The following is a 24,798-nucleotide window of genomic DNA, read 5'->3' as shown; positions in this document are numbered from 1 at the left end:
TGGAGTGCAGTAGCGCAATCTCAGCTCACTGCAGCCTCTGCCTCCGAGGTTCAAGCAATTCTCCTGCCTCAGCCTCCTGATGAGAAGCTGGGATTACAGGCACACACCACCATGCCCAGCTAATTTTTGTATTTTTATTAGAGACGGGGTTTCACCATGTTGGCCAGGATGGTCTCAATCTCTTGACCTCGTGATCCACCCACCTTGGCCTCCCAAAGTGCTGGGATTACAGGCGTAAACCACCACGCCCAGCCCTCTCTTAAGCGACATCAGCACCAAGGATCATAGTGATGTTCCTTCAAGCAGCCTGTAAACCCAGATGTATCTGACACAGGTCTCAATCAATTTAGAAAGTTGATTTTGCCAAGGTTAAGGAAGCCCCCATGACACAGCCTCTGGAGGGAGGTCCTGACATGTGCCCAAGGTGGTCAGCGTACAGCTGACGCAGGAGAATGGCGTGAACTCGAGAGGCAGAGCTTGCAGTGAGCCAAGCTCACATTAGGGAGACACAATATATCCATCAATACCTGTAAGATGTACACTGGTTTGATCTGGAAGGGTGGGACAACTTGAAGGAGTGGGGGCTTCCATATCACAGGCAGATTTAAAATTTTTCTGATTGGTAATTGATAGAAAGAGTTATTATCAATAGAGATGAATGTCTGGGTTACAGTAAGGGGTTGTGGAGACCAAAGTTATGTCATGCAGATGCAGCCTACAAGTAGCAGGCTTCAAAGAGGATGGGTTGTAAATGTTTCTTATCAGACTTAAGGGTCTGTTTTGAGGTTACTGCTGGCTGACTTTTCCTGAATTCCAAAAGGGAGGAGGGATGTAATGAGGTATGTCTGACCCCTGCTTCAATCATGGCCTGAACTAGTTTTTTCAGGTTAACTTTGGAATTCCCTTGGCTAAGAGGTGGGGTCCATTCAGATGATTGGGGGCCTTAGAATTTTGTTTTTGGTTTACACAGCCTTGAAAGCAATCAACATGAACCAGAGTTATAAGGAAAGGAGAGAAGTGAGAGTGCAAAGAATGCTGTGGTTTGACTATGGCTGACAGATTGGTTTGTGAGCCACAGTCAAGATATTGCTCTGGGGGCCAGGCTTAGTGGCTCACGCCTATAATCCCAGCACTTTGGGAGGTGGAGGTGGGTGGACTGCTCAAGGTCAGGAGTTTAAGACCAGCCTAGCCAACATGGTGAAACCCCATCTCTACTAAAAAACAAAAAATTAGCTGGGCATAGTGGCACATGCCTGTAGTCCTAGCTACTCAGGAGGCTGAGGCAGGAGAATTGCTTGAACCCAGGAGGCAGAGGTTGCAGTGAGCTGAGATTGCACCACTGCACTCCAGCCTGGTCAGCAGAGCAAGACTCTGTCTAAAAAATGAAAGAAGAAGAAAGAAGAAAGAAGAAGGAGGAGGAGAATAAAAAGAAGAGAAAAGAAAAGAAGAAAAAGAAAAGAAAAGAAGAAACGGAAGGAAGGAAGGAAGAGACGGAGGGAGGGAAGGAGGGAGGGTATATTCCTTTGGAGAATGCGATAAGTAATTACAATGCCCCACGAGGTGAGGTAGGGGAGGAAACAGAGGTCCAGCAATGAAATAGGTGAAGGCTTAGAATAATTGCAATTTAGGCATTAACCTGTTTTGTGACCTACTTGGTGCTCACAGGCTATTGAAGCCTGCAATACACTACCTATACACATGTCAAGTCAAGTGATGGGGACACAGTTTCTGCTACATAGCAGGGATTAGAGATGCAGGTTAGAACTAGAAGAAGACCTCCCTCTTACCCCTAGGGGTGAGGAAAATGAGAGAGGGAGGATGGAGGCACCCATGGTCTAGGGTCTAAAATGCCTCTCACAGCACCCACGAAGAAACTAATGTTTAGATGTGCTGGAGGAAACTGCACACATCTATCAATCTGTCCTTAAGAGAGCAGATTCAGCCAGGTGCGATGGCTCACACTTGTAATCCCAGCACTTTGGGAGTCCAAGGTAGGAGGATCACCTGAGGTCAGGAATTCAAGACCAGCCTGGCCAACCTGGTGAAACCCCATCTCTACTGAAAAATTAGCCAGGTGTCATGGCACATGCCTGTAATCCCAGCTACTTAAGAAGCTGAGGCATGAGAATCGCTTGAACCCAGGAGGCAGAGGTTGCAGTGAGCTGAGATTGCACCACTGCACTCCAGCCTGGGCAACAAGAGCAAAACTCCGTCTCAAAAAAAAAAAAATAAAAGAGCAGACTCAATATTTAGGAAAATTTTCAAGGCAACAACTGAGATCCAGGTAGACTATACCGGTAATTCAAGAGACCCTTGGCTATAAGAAATTATACACACTATCTGTTCATAATTTATGTGTATTTAAGCTGTATAGCAAACAAAAAAAGTAACAATAGTTGTCTTTGGATGAGTTATTTCTGTTTTTCAATGTTTCATATTTACTTCATTTTTCCCTGTGAGCAAATACTACCTTTATACTGGAAATAAGAGTTCCTTGCCATACTTGTCATACTTCTTGCCTCTTAACTATATGGAAACCAAGACTCTTCTTCTCTGATCCAAGCTGTAATCCAGATTCTTCCTTCCATTCTAATCTGTAGACTTCCTAGGGGTATTCGTCTGATAACAGTATCCCAGGTTAGCCAACTACTGTCCTGTTCAGCGTCTGCTTGAACTCCTGCAGTAGATGCTGGGGAAAGATGTATGTGTTAGTAGGAAGAATGGGATAAAGCAACTGTATAACTGCTATTTTAAAACCTAGGAATTGAGGTGTCTTGTCTCCGGTTTAATCTGCATCAATGCAGAGTCTTTATAAGCTGTAACAGCTGCTAGGTTGTCTCTTTTCCCTCTAATTAAAAGTCAGGGACTAAAGGGAGAATTGCCATTTTTAGAAGTAAATGAAAGCGGGGGGAAAGCAGGTACTTGCTTTGCTACAGAACTTTTTCTTTGTGCAATTAAATGTTGCTCCATATTATTAAGGGTTAATCATGTTTCTCTCTTCATATACCTCAACAAGCCCCTGAAAGGCATATCTGTATTACTACAATGTACCTGGAACTAAAAGCTTTTGAAACTGAAAACTTGATACAGCCATTATCCGAAAACATGTTTATATTAATCTAGATGTTTAAAGTTGGTGGGGAGAGTCCCCACTTCCTGATAAACTCTGAAATACACATCTCTTTATTTAAAGAGGAGCAAAGAGACAGTTATTTTCCAAGTCATTCTGTATTTAAATGGATCAATCTCACTGAAAGCCATTGAGATTCAAAGATATTAAATATTAAAACAAGAAAAAATAGAGTTGGTGGGGATACAGAAGTTCATGGCATCCATTTGTTCCCATCACGTGTCACAGACCAAGTTGTTTTGCACTCTGGCTACAATGCCAAAAAGAGCTTAGAGAACCAAAAGCTTCAGGAAAGATCTCTAATGCCTGCCTTGCTCCGCTGAACTAGCCACGCCTCTCTCTCCAACTTGCACGCGTAGGGACTGCTGCCTGTTTCATTTTCTGTCCTGCCAGAGGCTATGGGCAACTCTGCTACTGGAAGCGATGCACTATATTTAGGTAATCATATGCCACCCTCCCCCCCCCCCTTTTTTTTTTACCCCCTACAGATTATTGGCTTCACTGTGATTGCAAACAAGATAAACATGGCCACAGAAACCAGCCAGACGCTTATTGACATGATTCCTTATAGGTCAGTAATTCCACTCTTCAAGATTGCATTTCTCTTTCTGATACCCTCTCTTAGCCTCTGACCACACAGCCTGATTGATATTTTCTACTAGCAGTCTCTGGCCAAAGCAAAATTCATTTTAGAACACAGAGGTTCATGAAAGGAGAAGGGCTAGGGACAACTCCTTGGGTCTTCTCTGGTCAGCCTCTGTCTCTCTTATAGTTGAGCCAGTCCCCTTATCCAGGAGAACTGTTATATGCACTGAATACCAGAGAATCTCATGTGTTTTTTAAATAGCACATGATAGGCCTTCTGAACTACCATACCTCTCTGATTAATTCTCAAGGAGTGGACAAGAGATGCCTCAGTTTTTCTAGCCTCTCTCCTGTGGCTCTGTGTTCAGAAGATGAACGTTCCTTCTGCCTTCACAAACTTAGACTAAATTGATGCCCTACTTTTATTTATGTATTTATTTTTGACACCGGGTCTCATTCTGTTGCCTAGGCTGGAGTGCAGTGGCGCAATCATGGCTCACTGCAGCCTTGAATTCGCAGGCTCCAGTGATCCTCCCACCTCAGCTCTCTGAGTAGCTGGGACCACAGGCGTGCACTGCCACGTCCCGCTAAGTTTTTGCATTTTTAGTAGAGACAGCATTTTGAATGTTGCTTAGGTTGGTCTCAAAATCCTGGGCTCAAACAATCCTCCTGCCTCGGCCTCCTATAGTGCTGGGATTTCAGGCGTGAGCCACGGTGCCCGACCAGAATTGGTGCCCTTGAGCAACATTATTTTCTTACTCTGGGTAGAAAGTGATCTTCAAATAGCCTGGCATATGGAGTTCTTAAGGACTCACAATCAATTTACATTATAATTCTTACCAGTGACTATGAGGCACGGCTCTTGCTTCTTTTAGGAAATTATTTTTTTTACCCTTAATCAGATGAATCACATTAGCTAAGAAAGGCAATATACTGCAGTTTCTTGACTCACAGGGAGGCTTTTGAAGAGCATTGCCCATTTCCTCACATTGTATAATAAGGAATCCTGTAAAGAGTGAAGCCTACTTGCTAAACTCCAGGATCACAAAATGTAGGCTTTTATTATTATTTCTTTTTTCTTTTTGAGACCAGTCTTGCTCTGTCACCCAGGCTGCAGTGCAATGGCACCATCTCAGCTCACTGCAACCTCCGCCTCCCAGATTCAAGTGATTCTCCTGCTCAGCCTCCTGAGTAGCTGGAATTACAGGTGCCTGCCACCATGCCTGGCTAATGTTTGTATTTTTTGTAGAGACAGGGTTTTACCATGTTAGCCAGGCTAATCTTGAACTCCTGGATCAGGTGATCCTCCTACCTCCACCTCCCAAAGTGCTGGGATTACAGGCGTGAGTCACCACACCTGGGCAAATGTAGGCTATTTTGACACAACCAGTTTGAACTAGTCTCATATCCTACCCAGTTCTCAATGAAATCTGATGATGGCTGAATCAACTTGAAATTCCAGTCAATTAAAAAATGTGGGCAGACACCACCTAGGTACTAGGGAATACAAAGATAAGCAAGACACGGTCTCTGTCCTCAGGAAAAAGAAAATAATAACAAGAACAACAGTGGGATTGACACTTTACATATTTGTATTATTTCATTTGCTCCCCACAGTAATGCTTTGAGGTAGATATTGTCTTCTTTTTTAAGCTAAGGAAACTAAGGCTTCCCATGTTTAAATTACTTAGCACATTGCTCCTCTGTGGCAGAGCTACCATTTGAACATATTTCTCCTTAATTCCAAAGTCTATAATTATAACCACTGTTATACTTACACAATATGCTTCTGTTATCAATGACTTCAAAACCACACAGCCAGGCTGGGCACAGAGACTCATGACTGTAATCTCAGCACTTTGGGAGGCTGAGGCAGGTGGATCACTTGAGGTCAGGAGTTCGAGACCAGCCTGGCCAACATGGTGAAACCCCGTCTCTACTAAAAATACAAAAACTAGCTGGGCATAGCAGTGTGTGCCTGTAATCACAGCTACTTGGGAGGCTAAGGCAAGAGAATCACTTGAACCAGGGATTTGGAGGTTGCAGTAAGCCAGGATCAAGCCAGGATCCAGCCTGAGCAATAGATGGAGACTATCTCAAAAAGTAAAAAAGAAAAAAGAAAAAACCCACACAGCCAAGTTTCACTTATCTCTTATCATAAAATTCAAAAGTACAGATGGACAAGTGAGCATTTCAAAAGTCTAATTTTAAGTGTTGCTTTGAACTTTCTCTTTTATTATGTATTTACCCAGGGTTGCTAGAGAATAGTAAGATTGGACAATTTAAGTTAGCTCCTGCTGTGTCCGTGTTCCCTTTTAACCTCATTTGCTAACAAGAATTGAATGTTACAGAGAACAGAAAGGAAAAACAGTATTTTATGTTGTTATCATAATAAATATTCAAGCTTTACTAATATAGATTGGGGTAGTAAATTACATTTACTGTGTACCTCTTTGGGACAGCCACATTCTTACCTAGCTTCTTAAAAAGACAAAAAGGTGGAATTTGATAACTTAAATAACTACCTCTAAGCATTCAGTTACGCTTCTACTTAGCTAATTACTGGGAAAATGCAAAGGAACTTGTAAGTTATAAACAAGGAATTAAAATAGACGGTAGGGCCAGACGCAGTGGCTCATGCTTGTAATCCCAGCACTGTGGGAGGCTGAGGCAGGCGAATCACTTGAGCTCAGGATTTCAAGACCAACCTGGGCAACATGGTGGGATTCTGTTTCTCAAAAAAAAAAAAAAAAAAAGATTAGCCAGGTGTGGTGGCATGCATCTGAAATCCTAGCCACTTGGAAGGCTGAGGTGGGAGGATTTATTGAGGAAGGTTGAGGCTGCAGTGAGCCATGATCACGCCACTGCACTCCAGCCTGGGTGATACAGCAAGACCTGGTCTCAATACAAAAAAAAAAAAAGAAGTTGAAGAAGAAAAGAAGAAGACATAGCTGGATGGTGAAGAAAATGATATTTAGCACTTCGAGGTGCTAAAAGTTAATTCTTTCTACTCAAAAATAAAATTTAAAATGTAAGAACTAATAAGAAATTTTAATTAGATAAGGGATTATTTGCTTTGTGGAAATATATATCACAAAATTTCTTTTAAAATAATTTTCCCAAGAGTATTTACATGATTCATTTTATTGAATTTGGATTTTTATATAATTTATCAAAAGGAAATCAACTGTTGAGGCATACATATTTGTCTTTGATGAAATGATTAAAGATAATCAAAAGAACGAATAAGCATTTCAAATAGCAAACCTTATCTAAAACACTTAGATATTTTTTCTGACTTAGAAAGTAATCTAGAGAAATAAAAAAGGAAGCATATTGGTGCTTCCAGATTTGACTTAAAGAATTACGCCAGTATGGATCTATGGAAAAACACTACTCCCCCCAAATCATCAAGATTTCTTTTTCCTTCTATAGTCTGTTAATATTGTGCTTGATTTCTGACTGTTAAACTAATGCTTCATTCTGGAATAAACCCCACTTGATCACAGTGTATTATCCTTTTATATATTGACTTGCTAAAATGATAAGAATTTTTGCATTTATGTTTATGAAGGATATTGGCCTGAGTTTTGTTTTTTGGGTTATTTGTTTGTTTTGTTTTGTTTTTCTTGTGCTATCTGTGTCTGGTTTTAGTGTCAGAGTATATCGATTTTTTTTTTTTTTTTTTTGAGACTGAGTCTCACTCTATCACCCAGGCTGGAGTGCAATGGTGCGATCTCTGCTCACTGCAACCTCCGCCTCCTGGGTGTAAGAGATTCTTGTGCCTCAGCCTCCAGAGTAGCTGGTATTACAGGTGCACACCACCACACTCGGCTAATTTTTTGTATTTTCAGTAGAGACAGGGTTTCACCATGTTGGTCAGGCTGGTCTCGAACTCCTGACCTCAAGTCATCCACCCACCTCGGTCTCCCAAAGTGCTGGGATTGCAGGCGTGAGTCACCATACCCAGCCATATGTTGACATTATAGAAAGACTTGGAAAGTATTGCCTCATATTCAACTTCTGGAAGAGATTCTATAAAATAGGCATCATGTCTTCCTTAAATATCCACCTATTGTTCACCTATTGGTATGGTCTCAAACAGTATCAAGAAACCATTTTTCATGAATCGTTAAGGTTTTGCCTGTTCTGCTTATTGTCATTGCTACCTGGCAAACACACTGAACTACAAGACATAACAGCATGTTCTCTCAATGGCTTTCATAACGTGGCTTGGTTTGCTGGCAGTTTTGGCAGGCTGCTGCCTCAATCACTCCACTTGTCCCTATTGTCATTAAAAAAAAAAAAAAAAGAATCAGGACGGCCCAATATTAGAATAGAGTGGTGGAGATACCAAGAAAGGATTCCTCCTATCCAGAAATAATTCCACTATTCTATTCCAGCTTCCTGTTTCCTGTAACACCAGATTTCAGCCTTCTTCCCAAGATAATTTTACAAGCCATCTCCTTATCTTTGGTGAGCTCCTTTCTGCTCATATTTCTGGGCAAGAAGATTGCCAGTCTTCACAACTACAGTGTCAATTCCAACCAGGTGAGAGGACTATTACTTTCTCTGATCCTTAACTCTTTGTTCTTTAATCAAAGCCTCCTGCCAACATGAAGGCTGGAGTCTTTTTTAACTGAAGAGCCACTTGGACCATGATTTGGACAGTAATCACAAAGGATTTTTGAGAGGTGAGGGATACTTAACTTTGAGACCACTTGAATTAACCTGAGTGTTATTGCCCTAGAACAGATATGGTACAGAGAGTCCAGAAAATTATGGCATCATGTTGTTAAGTTAGGAGAGTTTCACCTTTCTTAATTTTAGCTTGCTTTCTACCAAGTCCTCCAACCACATACTGAGGTGCAATAAGAAATGCTGCAGAACATCCTATAAAAAGCCAGGGTTGGGCCAGGCACAGTGGCTCACGCCTGTAATCCCAGCACTTTGGGAGGCCAAGGCGGGCAGATTACGAGGTCAGGAGATCGAGACCATCCTGGCTAACACGGTGAAACCTAGTCTCTACTACAAAATAAAAATAAAATTAAAAATTAAAAAGTTAACCAGGCGGGGTGGCAGGTGCCTGTAGTCCCAGCTACTTGGGAGGCTGAGGCAGGAGAATGGCGTGAACCCAGGAGGTGGAGCTTGCAGTGAGCCGAGATCACACCACTGCACTCCAGCCTGGGCGACAGAGTGATACTCCATCTCAACAACAACAACAACAACAGCAACAACAACAAAGCGAGGGCTGCTAATATCATACAGTTGGCCTCCCAGAAATAGTTTTTGTCTTTTAGGGAAAGTCTTCAACTACTCTGAATTTGGCCTTTTCCCTAGAACTCAAGAGGGAAATATGGAAGCAATGGGTATTCCAATATGACCTTTTTTGTTTTGTTTTGAGACGGAGTTTTGCTCTTGTTGCCCAGGCTGGAGTGCAATGGCATGATCTTGGTTCACTGCAACCTCCACCTCCCGGGTTCAAGCGATTCTCCTGCCTCAGCCACCCAAGTAGCGGGGATTACAGGCACTCACCACCATGCCCAGCTAATTTGTGTATTTTTAGTAGAGATGAGGGTTCACCATGTTGACCAGGCTGGTCTTGAACTCCTGACCTCATGGTCTGCCTGCCTCGGCCTCCCAAAGTGCTGGGATTACAGGTGTGATCCACTGCACCCAGCCAAATTTGACCTTTAGGTTAGTACATAAGGCAGGGAGAATAGCATTATGCTTCTCCCTGTCATCCTAAGTCCTGGTCATCACTTGAAAGAGAATAAAAATGCCAGGGTCTCATTTTCTCACCTTGAAAAAGCACTTCCCTTGTGATGACTAGCTAAAATGACGATTCAGTTTAATCAAGAAAATCAGATGTGCCATCCTTTCGTTCTTTCTAATTTATTTTTATTTTTATTTTTATTTTTATTTTTATTTTTATTTTTATTTTTTGAGACAGAGTTTCACTCTTGTTGCCCAGGCTGGAGTGCAGTAGTGCAATCTTGGCTCACCACAACCTCCACCTCTCAGGTTCAAGCAATTCTCCTGCCTCAGCCTCCTGAGTAGCTGGGATTACAGGCATGCGCTACTACGCCTGGCAAATTTCCTATTTTTAGTAGAGATGGGGTTTCTCCATGTTGGTCAGGCTGGTCTCGAACTCCCAACCTCAGGTGATTCACCAGCCTCAGCCTCCCAAAGTGCTGAGCTTATAGGCGTGAGCCACCTCGCCTAGCCTTCTAATAATATTTCAATCTGTTATTTCAAGTGATGCAAACAACCCTATCTTCATATAAAAAAATAAACCATATGCCTTCAACTCAAAATAAAATCAGCATTCTTCAACAAAGAGGGGGGCCTAAAGCATCTGCCATTTCTTTACAGGATTTAATAGCCATAGGCCTTTGCAATGTCGTCAGTTCATTTTTCAGATCTTGTGTGTTTACTGGTGCTGTTGCTAGGACTATTATCCAGGATAAATCTGGAGGAAGACAACAGGTATGTTGAAATACAATTTGATCTCTACTACATAAACATATTCATATCAATTCATATGTATATTCAGAGTAGGGAATTAAATGGGTTTAATCTTGTTGCTGTTTTAATGTTATACTTAATGGGAAAGACCTCTGGGAAGAATTTGGATTCCATGCTTGCCTTAATTTTTGCTCAGATTTTGTCTTAAAAGTTACTTGTCAATGTGGAACTTGAAAGCTGTTTTCTGTTTCTTCTTCTTTTTTTTTTTTTTTGAGATGGAGTCTCGCTCTGTCACCCAGGCTGGAGTGCAGTGGCGCTATCTCAGCTCACTGCAAGCTCCGCCTCCTGGGTTCACGCCATTCTCCTGCCTCAGCCTCCAAAGTAGCTGGGACTATAGGCACCCGCTACTGTGCCCGGCTAAATTTTTTGTATTTTTAGTAGAGACGGGGTTTCACCGTGTTAGCCAGGATGGTCTCAATCTCCTGACCTTGTGATCCACCTGCCTTAGCCTCCCAAAGTGCTGGGATTACAGGTGTGAGCCACTGTGCCCAGCCGAAAGCCATTTTCTATAGAAATATTATATGTGAGAGGTTTCCATATATTAGCCCACAAAACCCCACTTTCCATGTAACATACCTAAAGGATAAGAATATTTTTGGTAAACTGGCCAGGTGTGGTGGCTCACGCCTGTAATACCAACACTTTGGAAGGCCAAAGAGGGTGGATCACTTGAGGTCAGGAGTTTGACACCAGCCTGGTTAACATGGTGAAACCCCGTCTCTACTAGAAATAAAAAAAAAAATTAGCTGGGTGTTGTGGTGCACACATACAATTTCAGCTACCCAGGAGGCTGGCACAGGAGAATCGCTGAACCTAGGAGGCAGAGGTTGCAATGAGCTGAGATGGTGCCACTGCACTCCAGCCTGGGTGGCAGAATGAGACTCCGTCTCAAAGAAGAAAAACACGAATATTTCTGGTAAACTTACCATCATCTGCTAATGTTTTCCCCCACTATGGGAAGATGCATTCTCACACCTAGTCTGGAAAAGCCATAATACAGCTCTACACACCCTGACAGCAAACCAAAAATTTTCCTGGCTTCCTCAAAAGGGCATGGCAAGGGGCTTTCATGACAAGAAGTCGGGTCTTTGTCTAGCAGAGCCCAGAGAATGTGTAATTGTTCTACTTTTGTATAAGAGAAAATTATCTAGGTCAGATTTTCTGCAGGTATTCTGAGTCAGTAAACTAAATGTTGTAGGTATGTGTTAAGCGTAACATAGAGAAAATGGTGGTCGAAAAGACTGTAGAGGCAAAGTGTCTAACTGCAGGCATGAAATTTTATAAGTCTAATGTTCATGAGTTTTGTTTTTTGTTTTTGGTTTTGTTTTTGTTTTGAGACACAGTCTTGCTCTGTCGCCCAGGCTGCAGTGCAGTGACGCGATCTCGGCTCACTGCAACCTCCGCTTCCCAGGCTCAAGTGATTTTCCTGCCTCAGCCTCCCAAGTAGCTGGGATTACAGGCATCTGCCATGATGTCCAGCTAATTTTTGCATTTTTAGCAGAGTTGGAGTTTTACTATGTTGGCCAGGCTGGTCTTGAACTCTTGAACTCAAGTGATCTGCCCGCCTTGGCCTCCCAAAGTGCAGGGATTACAGGCGTGAACTACTGCGCCCAGCCCAGTGTTCATGAGTTTTGAACTGACTAGATAAAATTACAACATGCTAACCTGAGAGGTGTCCCATCTCAACTTCGTAGCGTGACAAAATGTCAGAAAGCTATCAGAATTGAAACTGAGGTTGCCCAGGGAATGAGTCAGCATTCAGAGGCCAGAGAAACAGTGGCAGAGGTCAAAGACAAGCTTCTGCAGAAATATAGTAAAAGGTGTAGCCATGGTCAGAAACGAATGTGTCAGCAGAATGAATAGTCAACTTTCACATGGAAAGACAGTGTCATAGTTCATGGGCAAATATGTGGTGAAGCATAAGGTAAAAGCTAATACAAGTCAGAAAGATTAGGCAGGGGTGAGAGCATGGGTATAGAGCAGGGGTGTCCAATCTTTTGGCTTCCCTGGCCCCATTGGAAGAAGGAAAATTGTCTTGGGCCACACATAAAATGCACTAACTCTAATGATAGCTGATAAGCTAAAAAAAAAAAAAAAAAAAAACCATAGCAAAAACACTTTATAATATTTTAAGAAAGTTTCCGAATTTGTGTTGGGCTGCATCCAAAGCTGTCCTGGGCCACATGTGGCCCTCAGGCCTCAGGTTGGACAAGTTTGGTCTAGAATAAGATTACATCATACCACTTTATGTGGACTAAGTTTTGTTTGTCACAGAGCTTCTTCTGGATACATTGGCCTTTTCCACTACTGATTAACAGACAGAGAAATTTGGGCTATGTTCAAAAGAAGAGTGTTTGTACAAGCATGCAAAAACTCTGGAGTCAAAGAGACTCCAAAAAGACTGGAGAGCTTTATAAGAAGAAATGGAAATGGCTATCCCCAGAGATTAGTTCCACTAACTTTTTTTTTTTTTTTTTTTTTTTTTTTATTTTTGAGACGGAGTCTCGCTCTGTCGCCCAGGCTGGAATGTAGTGGCAGGATCTCAGCTCACTGCAAGCTCCACCTCCCGGGTTCACGCCATTCTCCTGCCTCAGCCTCCCGGAGTAGCTGGGACTACAGGCGCCTGCCACCTCGCCCAGCTAGTTTTTTGTATTTTTTAGTAGAGACAGGGTTTCACCATGTTAGCCAGGATGGTCTCAATCTCCTGACCTCGTGATCCACCCGTCTCGGCCTCCCAAAGTGCTGGGATTACAGGCTTGAGCCACCGCGCCCGGCCCAGTTCCACTAACTTTTTCTGACATACTTTGTTTATTCAGTATATAAGCATAATGTAAATTTGAGAGACAAGATGTGCATGACTAGAAAAAAACTAAATCACAGTGCAAGGAAAATTGAGTGCAAAATGAGGACGATTTGTTAAAAGAGGCATAAATATTGCAAGGAGAATGATGGCAGAAGTGGGACTTTCATGGAGCACTGAAAGGGTTTAGGGTATGTGTAGATGGAAGGAGGAAGAAGGGCTTCAGTTCAGCCTCAGAGTTGTCTTAATGGCAGGATTCTACTTGTGCGTGTAATGCGGACTGGAGGAAGAATGGCTTTGCCAACTGCACTCATTGATTCTGGGAATAGAAAGGCCAAGTTTTGGGAGGGTTTTGGTGGACAATTGAATTTCCAACCCCTGAGCAAGCCCACTTTTAGCATTTTAGCCTGTTGGAAAGAAGGTCTGCCTCAAAGGTAGCCTATGGCACTCATTTTGTTTTCCACTGCCACCTTGTTCACCTGTGCAGCACAGTTCTGCCAGTGACACCTCTCAAGGCAGTGCAGTGGCCCTCCACAGGGAGGCATGTCCCTAGGAATGCTGAAAAGCCCTCCCTGAGGCCTTGACATGCCATTGCAAATCGCTGGCTCAAGCAGAGAATGCTGCTGACCCCTGGCCCTACACATGGCAGCTGCCCAGACTATACTCTTGAGTTCCAAATCTGGACCAGAAAAGGCCTCTGAGACTCATTCATCTTCTTCATTCCATGGGAGTGGAGTTTTTTCTCCACCTGTTATCTCTAGAGGCCTTAAGATTTTTTTTTTTTTTTTTTTTGGTAGAGACAGGGTCTCACTATGTTGTCCAAACTCCGGGCCTCAAGTGATCTTCTCACTTCGGCCCCCCAAAGTGCTAGGATTACAGGCATGAGCCACTGTGCCCCAAACTCTTGGGGGCTTTTGATTCACTCTGCCTGAGAATGCCCCTATTTCTTCAAAGTTCCTTAGGACTGCAGAAAAGAGAAACAGGGGGCTGGCTCTGAACCTCTCAAAAATAACCTGCCATCAAGGGTCACTTTGTTTTTATTTTTTATCTGGCATAGATGCAAACTGTGTATATCTGTCTAGATTTCATTTAATTTATTGCTGTCTAGAACAGATTTCCCTCCAGTGGTTGCAGCAAAACCTACTGGTCCTTCTGGCCACAGCCTCAGCTTGAGGCATTGGCAGGGCTGACCCATGGCAAAGGGGATGTGATGAGCCCTAGTGGGCCTGTGGCCACCTGGGCTGTCCCGCAGTCCATCTTTCTGCTCATCCTGTTCTTAGTACTGTGCTCCCCTGTTCTGTAAGATTAGGTTTCTTTCATTGCTCCCTGTTTGCTAAGGACCTGCCTTGCCCAGGCTCCCAGAAGAGCTTTAAAAATGGGTTATTGTAAAAGAGAGAAATGAATGTGTTGTGTTCTTTTTAGAGGAAGCCAGTGGGGCTGTGGAGAGAGCCTGGATTTTGGAGTCAGATGGTCAGGGGAGGTTGAACTTGACTCCATGCTTCCTAGATGTATGTGACCTTGGGCAAATTAATTTTGCTCTCTGAGGCTCTAGTCTTCATCTGCAAATGGGGATAAGACAAACTTGCCCATTGTGAGAATTAAATTAGATGCTAATGGGTACCTGTCACTTAAGAGTTCAAAAATCATCACTTCTACCCCAAGACCCAAGTGCCTGGGCAGGTGTCCATCATCTGCTATTCTGCTTCATGGAACCCCCTGTACATGGACCAATTGATGGCTGAGAGTCTGCATGTTGCTTGTGGTTGTGGCTGTGGCTATGGAGACTCACATGGCTTTGACTCTCTGGAGAGAAGGCAGAGTCAGTCTTTGTTCAAGAAAGTCTGGAAAAGTGATGGAAAATCTGGTCAGAAAAACAAAGCATGCACGAGATGTAAAGCAGACAGACAGTGCTTGCTCTCATCAGAGCCTGTTCAGGCACTGAGGCTGAGCTTCTGAGAGCCATCGAGCACCTTACTGAGGCACAATGCCACTGAGGATGGTCCTCTGATCCCAAAGCCCATTCCGATGACTGTGCAGCCAAGAGAGACACAATTATTGGCAGGCTTCCAACCCTCTCTGAGCAGTTAATTTTATGGGATTTGGTGTCTAGTTTGTGCTCATTTTGACCTAGGTTTTTGTTGTTGTTGTTGTTGTTGTTGTTGTTTTGAGATGGAGTTTTGCTCTTGTTGCCCTGACTAGAGTGCATTGGTGCAGTCTTGGCTCACTGCAACCTCTGCCTACAGGGTACAAGCAATTCTCCTGCCTTAGCCTCCGAAGTAGCTGGGATTACAGGCACCTGCCACTATGCCCAGCTAATATTTTTTATTTTTAGTAGAGATGGTGTTTCACCATGTTGGCCAGGCTGGTCTCAAACTCCTGACCTCAGGTAATCTGCCTGGCTTGGCCTTCCAAAGTGCTGGGATTACAGGTGTGAGCTACCACACCTGGCCTAACCTCGTTTTATACAACTTATTGTGCTGTGTGCCTGCCTTTGTTTCCTTAAAAATAATCAAAAGAATCTTGGAGAAAAAAAGTGGCAGAAAAGAAAAGGCCTGATATAGATTTCCTGTGCTAATGAAAATAGTTTTCTTCTATAGCATCAGCAAAGGCCAACTGAAGCTAGAGGCAGAAGTTAGATCCAGCAACAGGCTGACATGTCACCTGGCTGGAGAGGCTTTGGGGTTACCTGTCTCAGTTCCACAGTGTCTGAAATGTTTGCCATCAGAGCTTTCTGAGTTTCAGTTATGGTGATCCATTTTCCTGAGTCCTTCCTACACTACTCTCATGTGATTCAGCCTTTCCATATCAGGCCACTCACTTTAGCTGTGAATCAGCTGGGACGGGGAAAGAAAGAAGAAGGAAGTTGATTGCATTGCTATTATTTTCAGCAATACATTTATATGGCAAATAGCAATGAGTAGTGAGAGGGAACCCAGTGGGAAGATGTGTTTTCTCCCCCCATGTAAAAAATACAGAGAAAAATCAGAGAATCATTGCTGAGTGGTCCTTTGGTAGATTAGAATTGAGAGACTCCCTCTGTTCTTGCTTTTCTGTGCCCTTGTTTTGATTTGTGGCTATAGTTTTGCCCCATCCCCTATTCCCATCACAGTGGAAAATGACACTGGTTTCTATTACTTGTCTTACTAGGGGCTTACAAAATGGAAATTTACCAATAGAGGATATAATGAGTTCAGGACTATGCAGACAGCACTGGGCTTATCAAGGAAACTATGCTTCTTAGTTTTCCACCTTTATTTTGCCAAGTGAGAATCACTGCTTACCAAGAGACACTGAGCCCAGAGTAGTCAACCCAACTGGGATAGGATCCAGAGCTGCTATATACAGCCTTGACTCATGTTTGTAGCTTTTTCTTTCTTTCTTTCCTTTTGATGGCCCTGAAGCAGAGAGAAACTAAAGCAGGAAAATGGGAAGTGATTATCTTTGTGTGAAGATGAAGCTCCAGGGCCGGGCGCGGTGGCTCAAGCCTGTAATCCCAGCACTTTGGGAGGCCGAGACGGGCGGATCACGAGGTCAGGAGATCGAGACCATCCTGGCTAACACGGTGAAACCCCGTCTCTACTAAAAAAAAAATACAAAAAACTAGCCGGGCAAGGTGGCGGGCGCCTGTAGTCCCAGCTACTCGGGAGGCTGAGCCAGGAGAATGGCGTAAACCCGGGAGGCGGAGCTTGCAGTGAGCTGAGATCCGGCCACTACACTCCAGCCTGGGCGACAGAGCGACACTCCGTCTCAAAAAAAAAAAAAAAAAAAGATGAAGCTCCACTGAAGCTGCTAGATGGGCAGTTACCCAAGCAGCAAACAGGAGAGTGAGGGGTGGGAAATTTGTTTACATAGGAAGTAGGATGGTTGGGATTTTAGGGCTGACACTGAGGAGCTACTAGGGCTTTTCTTTCCTTTTCTTGAGATGGAGTCTCGCTCTGTCACCAGGCTGGAGTGCAGTGGTGCGATCGTGGCTCACTGCAATCTCTGTCTTCAAGTGATACTCCTCCCTCAGCCTCCCAAGTAGCTGGAATTACAGGCGTGCGCCACCACGCCCAGCTAATTTTTGTATTTTTAGGAGAGACGGAGTTTCACCATGTTGGCCAGGATGGTCTCCATCTTTTGACCTCGTGATCTGCCCGCCTCAGCCTCCCAAAGTGCTAGGATTACAGGTGTGAGCCACCGCGCCTGGCCAACTAGGGCTTTTCTAAATTGTGCAAGGAGAGGTTAAACTTAGGAGGAGATGCAAATCAGATTTTAGGAGAATTCATCTTCATAGCACAGAGCAGTGGCAGTAAAGATTCAAATGCCCAGTACAATGTGGAACTTTTCAGGGAGCATCTTTCCATTCATTCAGGGAGTATTTATTGAGTACCTAGTATGTGTTTAGCACTTTGATAAGACTTGAAAATGTCAGTTCAACAAAAATACACTTGGGCTGAACTCAACTCCTTTTAAGAAAAACTGACATGCTTCTCACCAAGCAGAAGGCCTCAGTTGCAGACAGGGACCAATACATTCCTGATGGTTTCTCTCCAACTGGCTCTGTCTCCTCAGTTTGCATCTCTGGTAGGCGCAGGTGTGATGCTGCTCCTGATGGTGAAGATGGGACACTTTTTCTACGCACTGCCAAATGTAAGTAGAACTGATCAAATAACTAAGTCAACAATGACCAGGGCTCTGGATTGCTCCTTGGTGTGTGTGTGCGTGTGCAGGGGGCATCTCCGAGGAGAACTGCATTCGGATTATCCCCAATGGCTGCTCCAGCCTATCTCTAGTCCCTTTCATTCAAAATAATAGTATCTGCATCACAGGGTTAAGGTTAAATGATGTGATATATATACACACACACACACATATATTTATGTATAAGTATAAGATCTATATGGTGTGTCGATAGATAGATGTAATAGTATTGGGCCTATAGTAAACACTCAAGAAACATTAGTTATAGGGCCGGGCACCATGGCTGGCACTTGTAATCCCAGCACTTTGGGAGGCCAAGGTGGGCAGATTGCCTGAAGTCAGGAGTACAAGACCCGCCTTGCCAACATGGAGAAACCCCGTCTCTACTAAAAATACAAAAATTAGCTGGTCATGGTGGTGCGTGCCTGTAATCCCAGCTACTTGAGGGGCTGAGGCAGGAGAATCTCTTGAACCTGGGAGGCAGAGATTGCAGTGAGCCAAGATCCCACCACTGCACTCAAACCTGGGCTACAGAGCGAGACTCCATCTGAAAAAAAAAGCATTAGTTATAGGCCAAGAGTGGTGTAATCCTAGCACTCTGAGAGGCCAAGTTGGGCAGATGACTTGAGATCAGGAGTTCAAGATCAGCCAGGCCAACATGGCAAAACACTGTCTCTACTAAAAATACAAAAATTAGCTGGGTATGGTGGCAGATGCCTGTAATCCCAGCCACTCCAGAGGCTGAGGCAGAGAATCACTTGAACTTGGGAGGCTGCAGTGAGCTGAGGTCATGCCATTGCACTCCAGCCTGGGTGACCGAGTGAGACTGTCTCAGTAAATAAATAAATAAGTTATTATTATTATAATTAAATCATCTTTTTATTGCTTAAGCTATAAAGTAAGTTTCATAAGTAAGGATTCAGTGAAAAATGACCAAAATAGACTTCAGATGCCACACCAACATGGGCTTGGAAACTCACTGTGCATTCATGCCATCTGTTTTCCTGCACTGCTTCCAGAAGGCCTTGTTCTGCATTTGTGTGAACTCAGTCTTCCCATTGCTGCCACACTGCCTCTTGATTAGTTCACAACACTAGAAGGCAAGTCTGAAAGTTGTGTCTTAACTCAGTATTCAGCTAGGATGCCTCTATATACAAATGTGTCATTTCTTCCCTTTGTGTGAAACTGAGCACCTTGTAGTTAGAGATGCCAGGTTTGTTAATTACTAGCTATAATCCTTCTGTTCTTAAGTTACAGTAGGTCTATACTCAGTGACCATCATCTCCTTTTAAGTTTTCTTCATGTTCCTGTTAGCCATTTTTATATAGTACTTAGGGAGGTGAGAGAAGGTTTATTTGTGGATGTAGCAGCTTGGTTACACACCGAAGTGGCTGTCCCTGAACTGGGGTGGTTGTAAATGTGATCTCCATCCTTCTGAATGCTTCCTTTCCACCTGGTGAATAGCAGGTTTCAGTAGAGCACCCACAAGGCTGCTGCTGCCTTCTGTTCATATGATTCACAGACCTTGGAGCCAAGGCATGGAATCTATGCAAGGAGGGTGGAACTAGTAAGCTCAAATTGACACGCAAGCGGTCCTCTGATTCCCAGTAGAGGTCATCTCCAGTTTCCACAGCACCTTTGTTGTTATCACTGTTGGAATCTATTTTAGGAGGGCCACTCACTAATTTACTTTAGACATGGATATTTTTTCTTTACAACTAAATGAAGCAGAATTTTAAAATTCCAAACAAAAATGATCAGAGTTCACTGAAGGGTAGTGATAAAAGTTGGGACTCCTTTATTATAAACATGTTGGGGACAGAACAGCCCTTGCTTTTGGCTGCCATGTTACATCACATTACTTTTATAGCACCTAGTTAGCATGTTTCTGAGTGAGCAGTTGTGATACAAGAAGATCAATGGAATAGTTGAATTACTGTAACAATAAGGTTCTGTGAGTACTAAGCTATAAATGACTTCTTCCTTTCTTGAAAAACTGTGACTAGTTGCAAAACCCTTGTTAAGAGTCATTAGTAGAGCATTCAGGCTAGGATCTCAACTAGTTACAAGAGGACCAACACAAATTTTGAAAAACATGATACAAAATAATATATTCAATATTATTCCAATTTTGTGTGGAAGAAAAACACAGAACATACCAGTGGTTATCTCTGGGATAATGGAAATTATGTATGAGTTTAACTCATCTTTATACCATGAGCATGTTTCACCTTAATATTTAGAAGGATAAAAACGTTGTTGCATATTATTTTATGAAAAGATTTGTTTCCTCTCCATACACCCTGCCTCATGTCAAAAACCTTTCAAAAACCCTACGAGGTTGAGTTTCTTTTCCTTCCCACCATATTTCTTCAAACTGAAGGAAGTTTGGAGATTCTGGACTGGAAAGAAGATAGCATAGTGGCAAAGATGGTATGGTGGGAAAGAAGTAATTTCTGCCAACTTCATCTTTGCTTTTCCCTCCTCTACTGACCTGTTGTGTCTAACGGGTCACTGGGTACCCTCAGAAAGCCAGAGTAAGCGTGGACTCAGCCATTCCTCATGGTAGGATTAGTTCTAATTCCCAGGCAGAGAATATAGAGGAGAGGACAGCTAGGAAAGGGCTAAGAAATTAAACCAATACAGGAATTTCATGACCACAAGAAAATCTTTTTTTTTTTTTTTTTTTTTTTTGAGATGGGAGTCTCCCTCTGTTGCCCAGGCTGGAGTGCAGTGGCATGATCTCAGCTCAGCTCACTTCAACCTCCGCCTCCCAGGTTCAAGCGATTTTCCTACCTCAGCCTCCGGAGTAGCTGGGATTACAGGCACCTGCCACCACACCTGGCTAATTTTTGCATTTTTAGTAGAGACGGGGTTTCGCCATGTTGGCCAGGCTGGTCTTGAACTCCTGACCTCAGGTGATCCACCCACCTCAGCCTCCCAAAGTGCTGGGATTACAGGTGTGAGCAAAAATGTTTCTTTTCTTTTCTTTTTGAGTTGAAGTTTCACTCTCGTTGCCCAGGCCAGAGTGCAATGGCGCAATCTTGGCTCATGGCAACCTCCGCCTCCCAGATTCAAGCCATTCTTCTGCCTCAGCCTCCTGAGTAGCTGGGATTACAGGCATGTGCCATCATACCCATTTAACTTTTTTGTATTTTTAGTAGAGATGGGGTTTCTCCATATTGGTCGGGCTGGTCTCAAACGCCCGACCTCAGGTGATTCCACCCGCCTCGGCCTCCCAAAGTGCTGGGATTACAGGCGTGAGCCACCGCGCCCAGCCAGGTGTGAGCAAAAAATGTTTCTTAAAAGTAGGTTAAATTCTACTTTGAAGCCCTGACAATTTTTATATCCTTATGCGCATAAATCTTCATTTTCTCATATTTAGGAAACTTTCTTTCCATTATAAAAGTAAACATGCTCATTTTCAAAACTTTAGAAAATGCAAAATAGATTAAAATGTCATTCACAATCACAAATAAAACCACCATTAACATTTTGGCATCTATCCAACCAATATTATTTTCTATAAATGGATATCACTTTGCATAGTTGTAACCTGACTGTACAATTTTATATTTGTTTTTATTTAATAGATAGCATGATACTTCATTCTATAACATTTGACATTATTGGAAAATTAGGTTGTCTACATTTTTGTTATAAATAACAATGAGTAATTTTGTATGTCTACCTTTTTTTTTGAGACAGGGTCTCATTCTCTTGCCCAGACTGTAGAGCAGTGGCCCAATCTCGGCTCACTGCAACCTTTGCCTCCCAGGCTTGAGGAATTCTCCTACCTTGGCCTCCCCAGTAGCTGGGATTACAGGCGCATGCCACTACTGCCCGGCTAATTTTTGTCTTTTTAGTAGAGACGAGGTTTCACTGTGTTGGCCAGGCTGGTCTCGAACTCCTGACCTCAAATTATCCACCCACCTTGGCTTCCCAAAGTGCTGGAATTACAGGCATGAGCCACCATACCTGGCACATCTACAGTTTTCTAGATTTAAGATTTTTTTTTTGAGACAGAGTCTCTGTCACCCAGGCTGGAGTACAGTGGTATGATCTTGGCTCACTGCAACCTCCGCCTCCCAGGTTCAAGTGATTCTCATGCCTCAGCCTCCTGAGTAGCTGAGATTACAAGCATGTATCACCATGCCCAGCTAATTTTTGTATTTGTAGTAGAGACAGGTTTTTGCCACATTGGCTAAATTGATCTGGAACTCCTGGCTTCAAGACATCCGCCTGCCTCAGACTCCCAAAGTGCTGGGATTACAGACATGAGCCACTGTGTCTGGCCAAGATTTAGGATAAATTTCTAAAAGTAAAACAAAGATTTTGGGTGAAAACATATCAGCATTTCTGGATATATTGTCAAGTGATTTTCCCAAAGGGCACTGCCCTATTATACTCAACAACCATGTATAAAGGGTATTATCAATGCTTTTATTTTTTCGAGACAGGGTCTTGCTCCTTCACTGGGCTGGAGTGCAGCGGCACGATCACAGCTCACTGCAACCTCCATCTCCCAGGCTTAAGTGATCCTCCCACCTCAGTCTCCCAAGTAGCTGGGGCTATAGTTGCATGCCACCACACCTGGTTAATTTTTTTTTTTTTTTTTTTTTTTTTTGTAGAGATGGCATCTCACTATGTCACCCAGGCTGGTCTCAAACTCCTGGGCTCAAGTGATCCTCCTGCCTCAGCCTCACAAAGTGCTAGGATTACAGGCATGAGCCATCACACTTGGCTATCAGTATTTTAAATCTGCTCATTTAATTTGATAAAATGGTATTTCATTAGTGAAATCATTATAGTATATTATGATTCAACATGAAGAAAAGCCCAGTTGGAATTGTTTTAGAGTTTCTGTGAGTGTAAGTTCTCTTAATTTATCATCCCATCTGAGAATGGTTTCTAGATAATGTAGATAACAGATATGTCAAGCAAACCAGACAAGGCAAGGCCAAGTAGCCAAAGGCACCAGCTCCCATGGGTCTTGTTCCACACACCAAAAGTAACACAGAAACAGGGGATAGATGACTATAACCTTTAGCTATGCCTGGTGAGATGTCAGAGCCCTGGCCCCTGCGAGTGGTTGACTTGTGGGTTGGGAAAAAGAATTGACTGACAATAGTATAGGTTTGAAAAAGGAAAGTTTAAGGCCGGGCGCGGTGGCTCAAGCCTGTAATCCCAGCACTTTGGGAGGCCGAGACGGGCGGATCACGAGGTCAGGAGATCAAGACCATCCTGGCTAACACGGTGAAACCCCGTCTCTACTAAAAATACAAAAACTAGCCGGGCGAGGTGGCGGGCGCCTGTAGTCCCAGCTACTTGGGAGGCTGAGGCAGGAGAATGGCGTGAACCCGGGAGGCAGAGCTTGCAGTGAGCTGAGATCTGGCCACTGCACTCCAGTCCGGGCGATAGAGCGAGACTCCACCTCAAAAAAAAAAAAAAGAAAAAAAAAAGAAAAAGGAAAGTTTATTAGAAGGGAAGAACACTGCAAAAGGATGCAGTGAGGCACCTCAGCAAGAGGACTGAGTGCGCTGTGGTGGAAGTTTTCCTTAGGAGCATTTGTGGACCTTAAGGCGGGAGCTTAGGGTTGTAAAACGAGTTTTAGCACAGTGTTCCAGAGATGTATAGAAATTTTTGTTACTTACAAAAGTTGAAAGAGGCCTGGAATCACATGCCGATTTTAGATATTAGGGAAGTTTGATTACTTCTAAATTCCTAGATAAGGAGTTTTGCCTCCGGATGGCCTGTTGGATGGTCATTAGGTGGTCTTTGCTCCCTTCTGTATTGCTCAGATAAGAAGTTTTCGTCTGCAGGGCCTGTTCAATGCTAAGGAGGTGATTTTCGCTTTCCTCAAGTTACTCTTTCTCTCACTGTCTATGAGAGTAATGAACTATCTGAATCTACAAGGGGCCATTGTCAGCTTTCCTGGCTGAATCAGTCAGGCCTTGACCTTGGCCTGAACTTGCCTTGTGTTTTTGGCAAATTAAGGAGGAGCGCAAAGAAAAATGTAGAGACAAAATTAGCCGTGAGTGATGGCATGCACCTGTAGTCCCAGCTACTTGGGAGGTTGAGTGGGGAGGACGTCTTGAGCCCAGGAGTTTGAGGCTGCAGTGAGCTATGATGGCACGCCACTGTACTCCAGCCTGGGCAAGAGCGAGACCCTGTCTCAAAAAGGAAGAGAAAAGAGAAACGAAGAGAAAATTTATTTGATTGGACAATGAGTTGGAACATAGACATGGTATTCATATAAAATATCAATGCAAAATATCTCAGAGTGGCAAGGCTAACATTTTGTGATTCTGTGGTGGGGATTTATGAGTTTTACACCCCAAAGGGAATATGAACCAGGATTTATCTTTTCCCCTCAGGCTGTGCTGGCTGGTATTATTCTGAGCAACGTTGTTCCCTACCTTGAAACCATTTCTAACCTACCCAGTCTGTGGAGGCAGGACCAATATGACTGTGTGAGTGTAGATGCCCTGGTTGAGCAAGGGGAGGGCAGAAGGGAGGTTGGAGAGAGGGAGCAAGAACAAACAAAAGAGATCTGCCATGGACCTAAAGAACACAAACAGCTCTTTGATGCCTAGTACTCCAGTTTTGCTTTACAAAGGAGAGTCAAGGTTGTTGGTGCAAGAAAACACGAAGACCTCATTCCAACTATGCAAAATTAAATGAAAGGGATTAAGTGGCTACAGTTACATCCAAATCTAGCAAAAAGGATTTGTCATTCATTGCATATTTGAATGACTTTTTTTGTTTTGTTTTGTTTTGTTTTGAGACGGAGTCTCGCTCTGTCGCCCAGGCTGGAGTGCAGTGGCGCAATCTCAGCTCACTGCAAGCTCCACCTCCCGGGTTTGCACCATTCTCCTGCCTCAGCCTCCTGAGTAGCTGGGACTACAGGCGCCTGCCACCACGCCTGGTTAATTTTTGTATTTTTAGTAGAGACAGGGTTTCACCATATTGACCAGGCTGGTCTCAAACTCTGGACCTTGTGATCTGCCCGCCTCGGCCTCCCAAAGTTCTGGGATTACAGGCGTGAGCCACCGCACCCAGCCTTGAATGA

At 43.5% G+C, this 24,798-nt stretch overlaps 1 protein-coding gene across 4 annotated transcripts in view; it reads left to right on the top strand.

The window, feature by feature from the left end:
* The window catches only part of SLC26A8 (solute carrier family 26 member 8), an 83,573-nt gene that overhangs the window by 40,385 nt on the left and 18,390 nt on the right, over window positions 1-24,798 (top strand). For all 4 annotated transcript variants that reach the window (XM_010389670.2, XM_010389671.2, XM_010389672.2 and 1 more), the window contains 5 exons: window positions 3,619-3,701; window positions 8,119-8,266; window positions 10,091-10,204; window positions 17,598-17,675; window positions 24,104-24,199. In XM_010389670.2, coding sequence (XP_010387972.1) covers window positions 3,619-3,701; window positions 8,119-8,266; window positions 10,091-10,204; window positions 17,598-17,675; window positions 24,104-24,199 — 519 coding nt within the window. The remainder of the gene's footprint in view (window positions 1-3,618; window positions 3,702-8,118; window positions 8,267-10,090; window positions 10,205-17,597; window positions 17,676-24,103; window positions 24,200-24,798) is intronic.

The sequence above is a fragment of the Rhinopithecus roxellana genome, chromosome 4 (genome assembly GCF_007565055.1).
Source record: "Rhinopithecus roxellana isolate Shanxi Qingling chromosome 4, ASM756505v1, whole genome shotgun sequence".
NCBI lineage: Eukaryota > Metazoa > Chordata > Mammalia > Primates > Cercopithecidae > Rhinopithecus > Rhinopithecus roxellana.
Note: the sequence above shows the minus strand (reverse complement) of the source record. Positions and strands in the feature narration are given on the sequence as shown.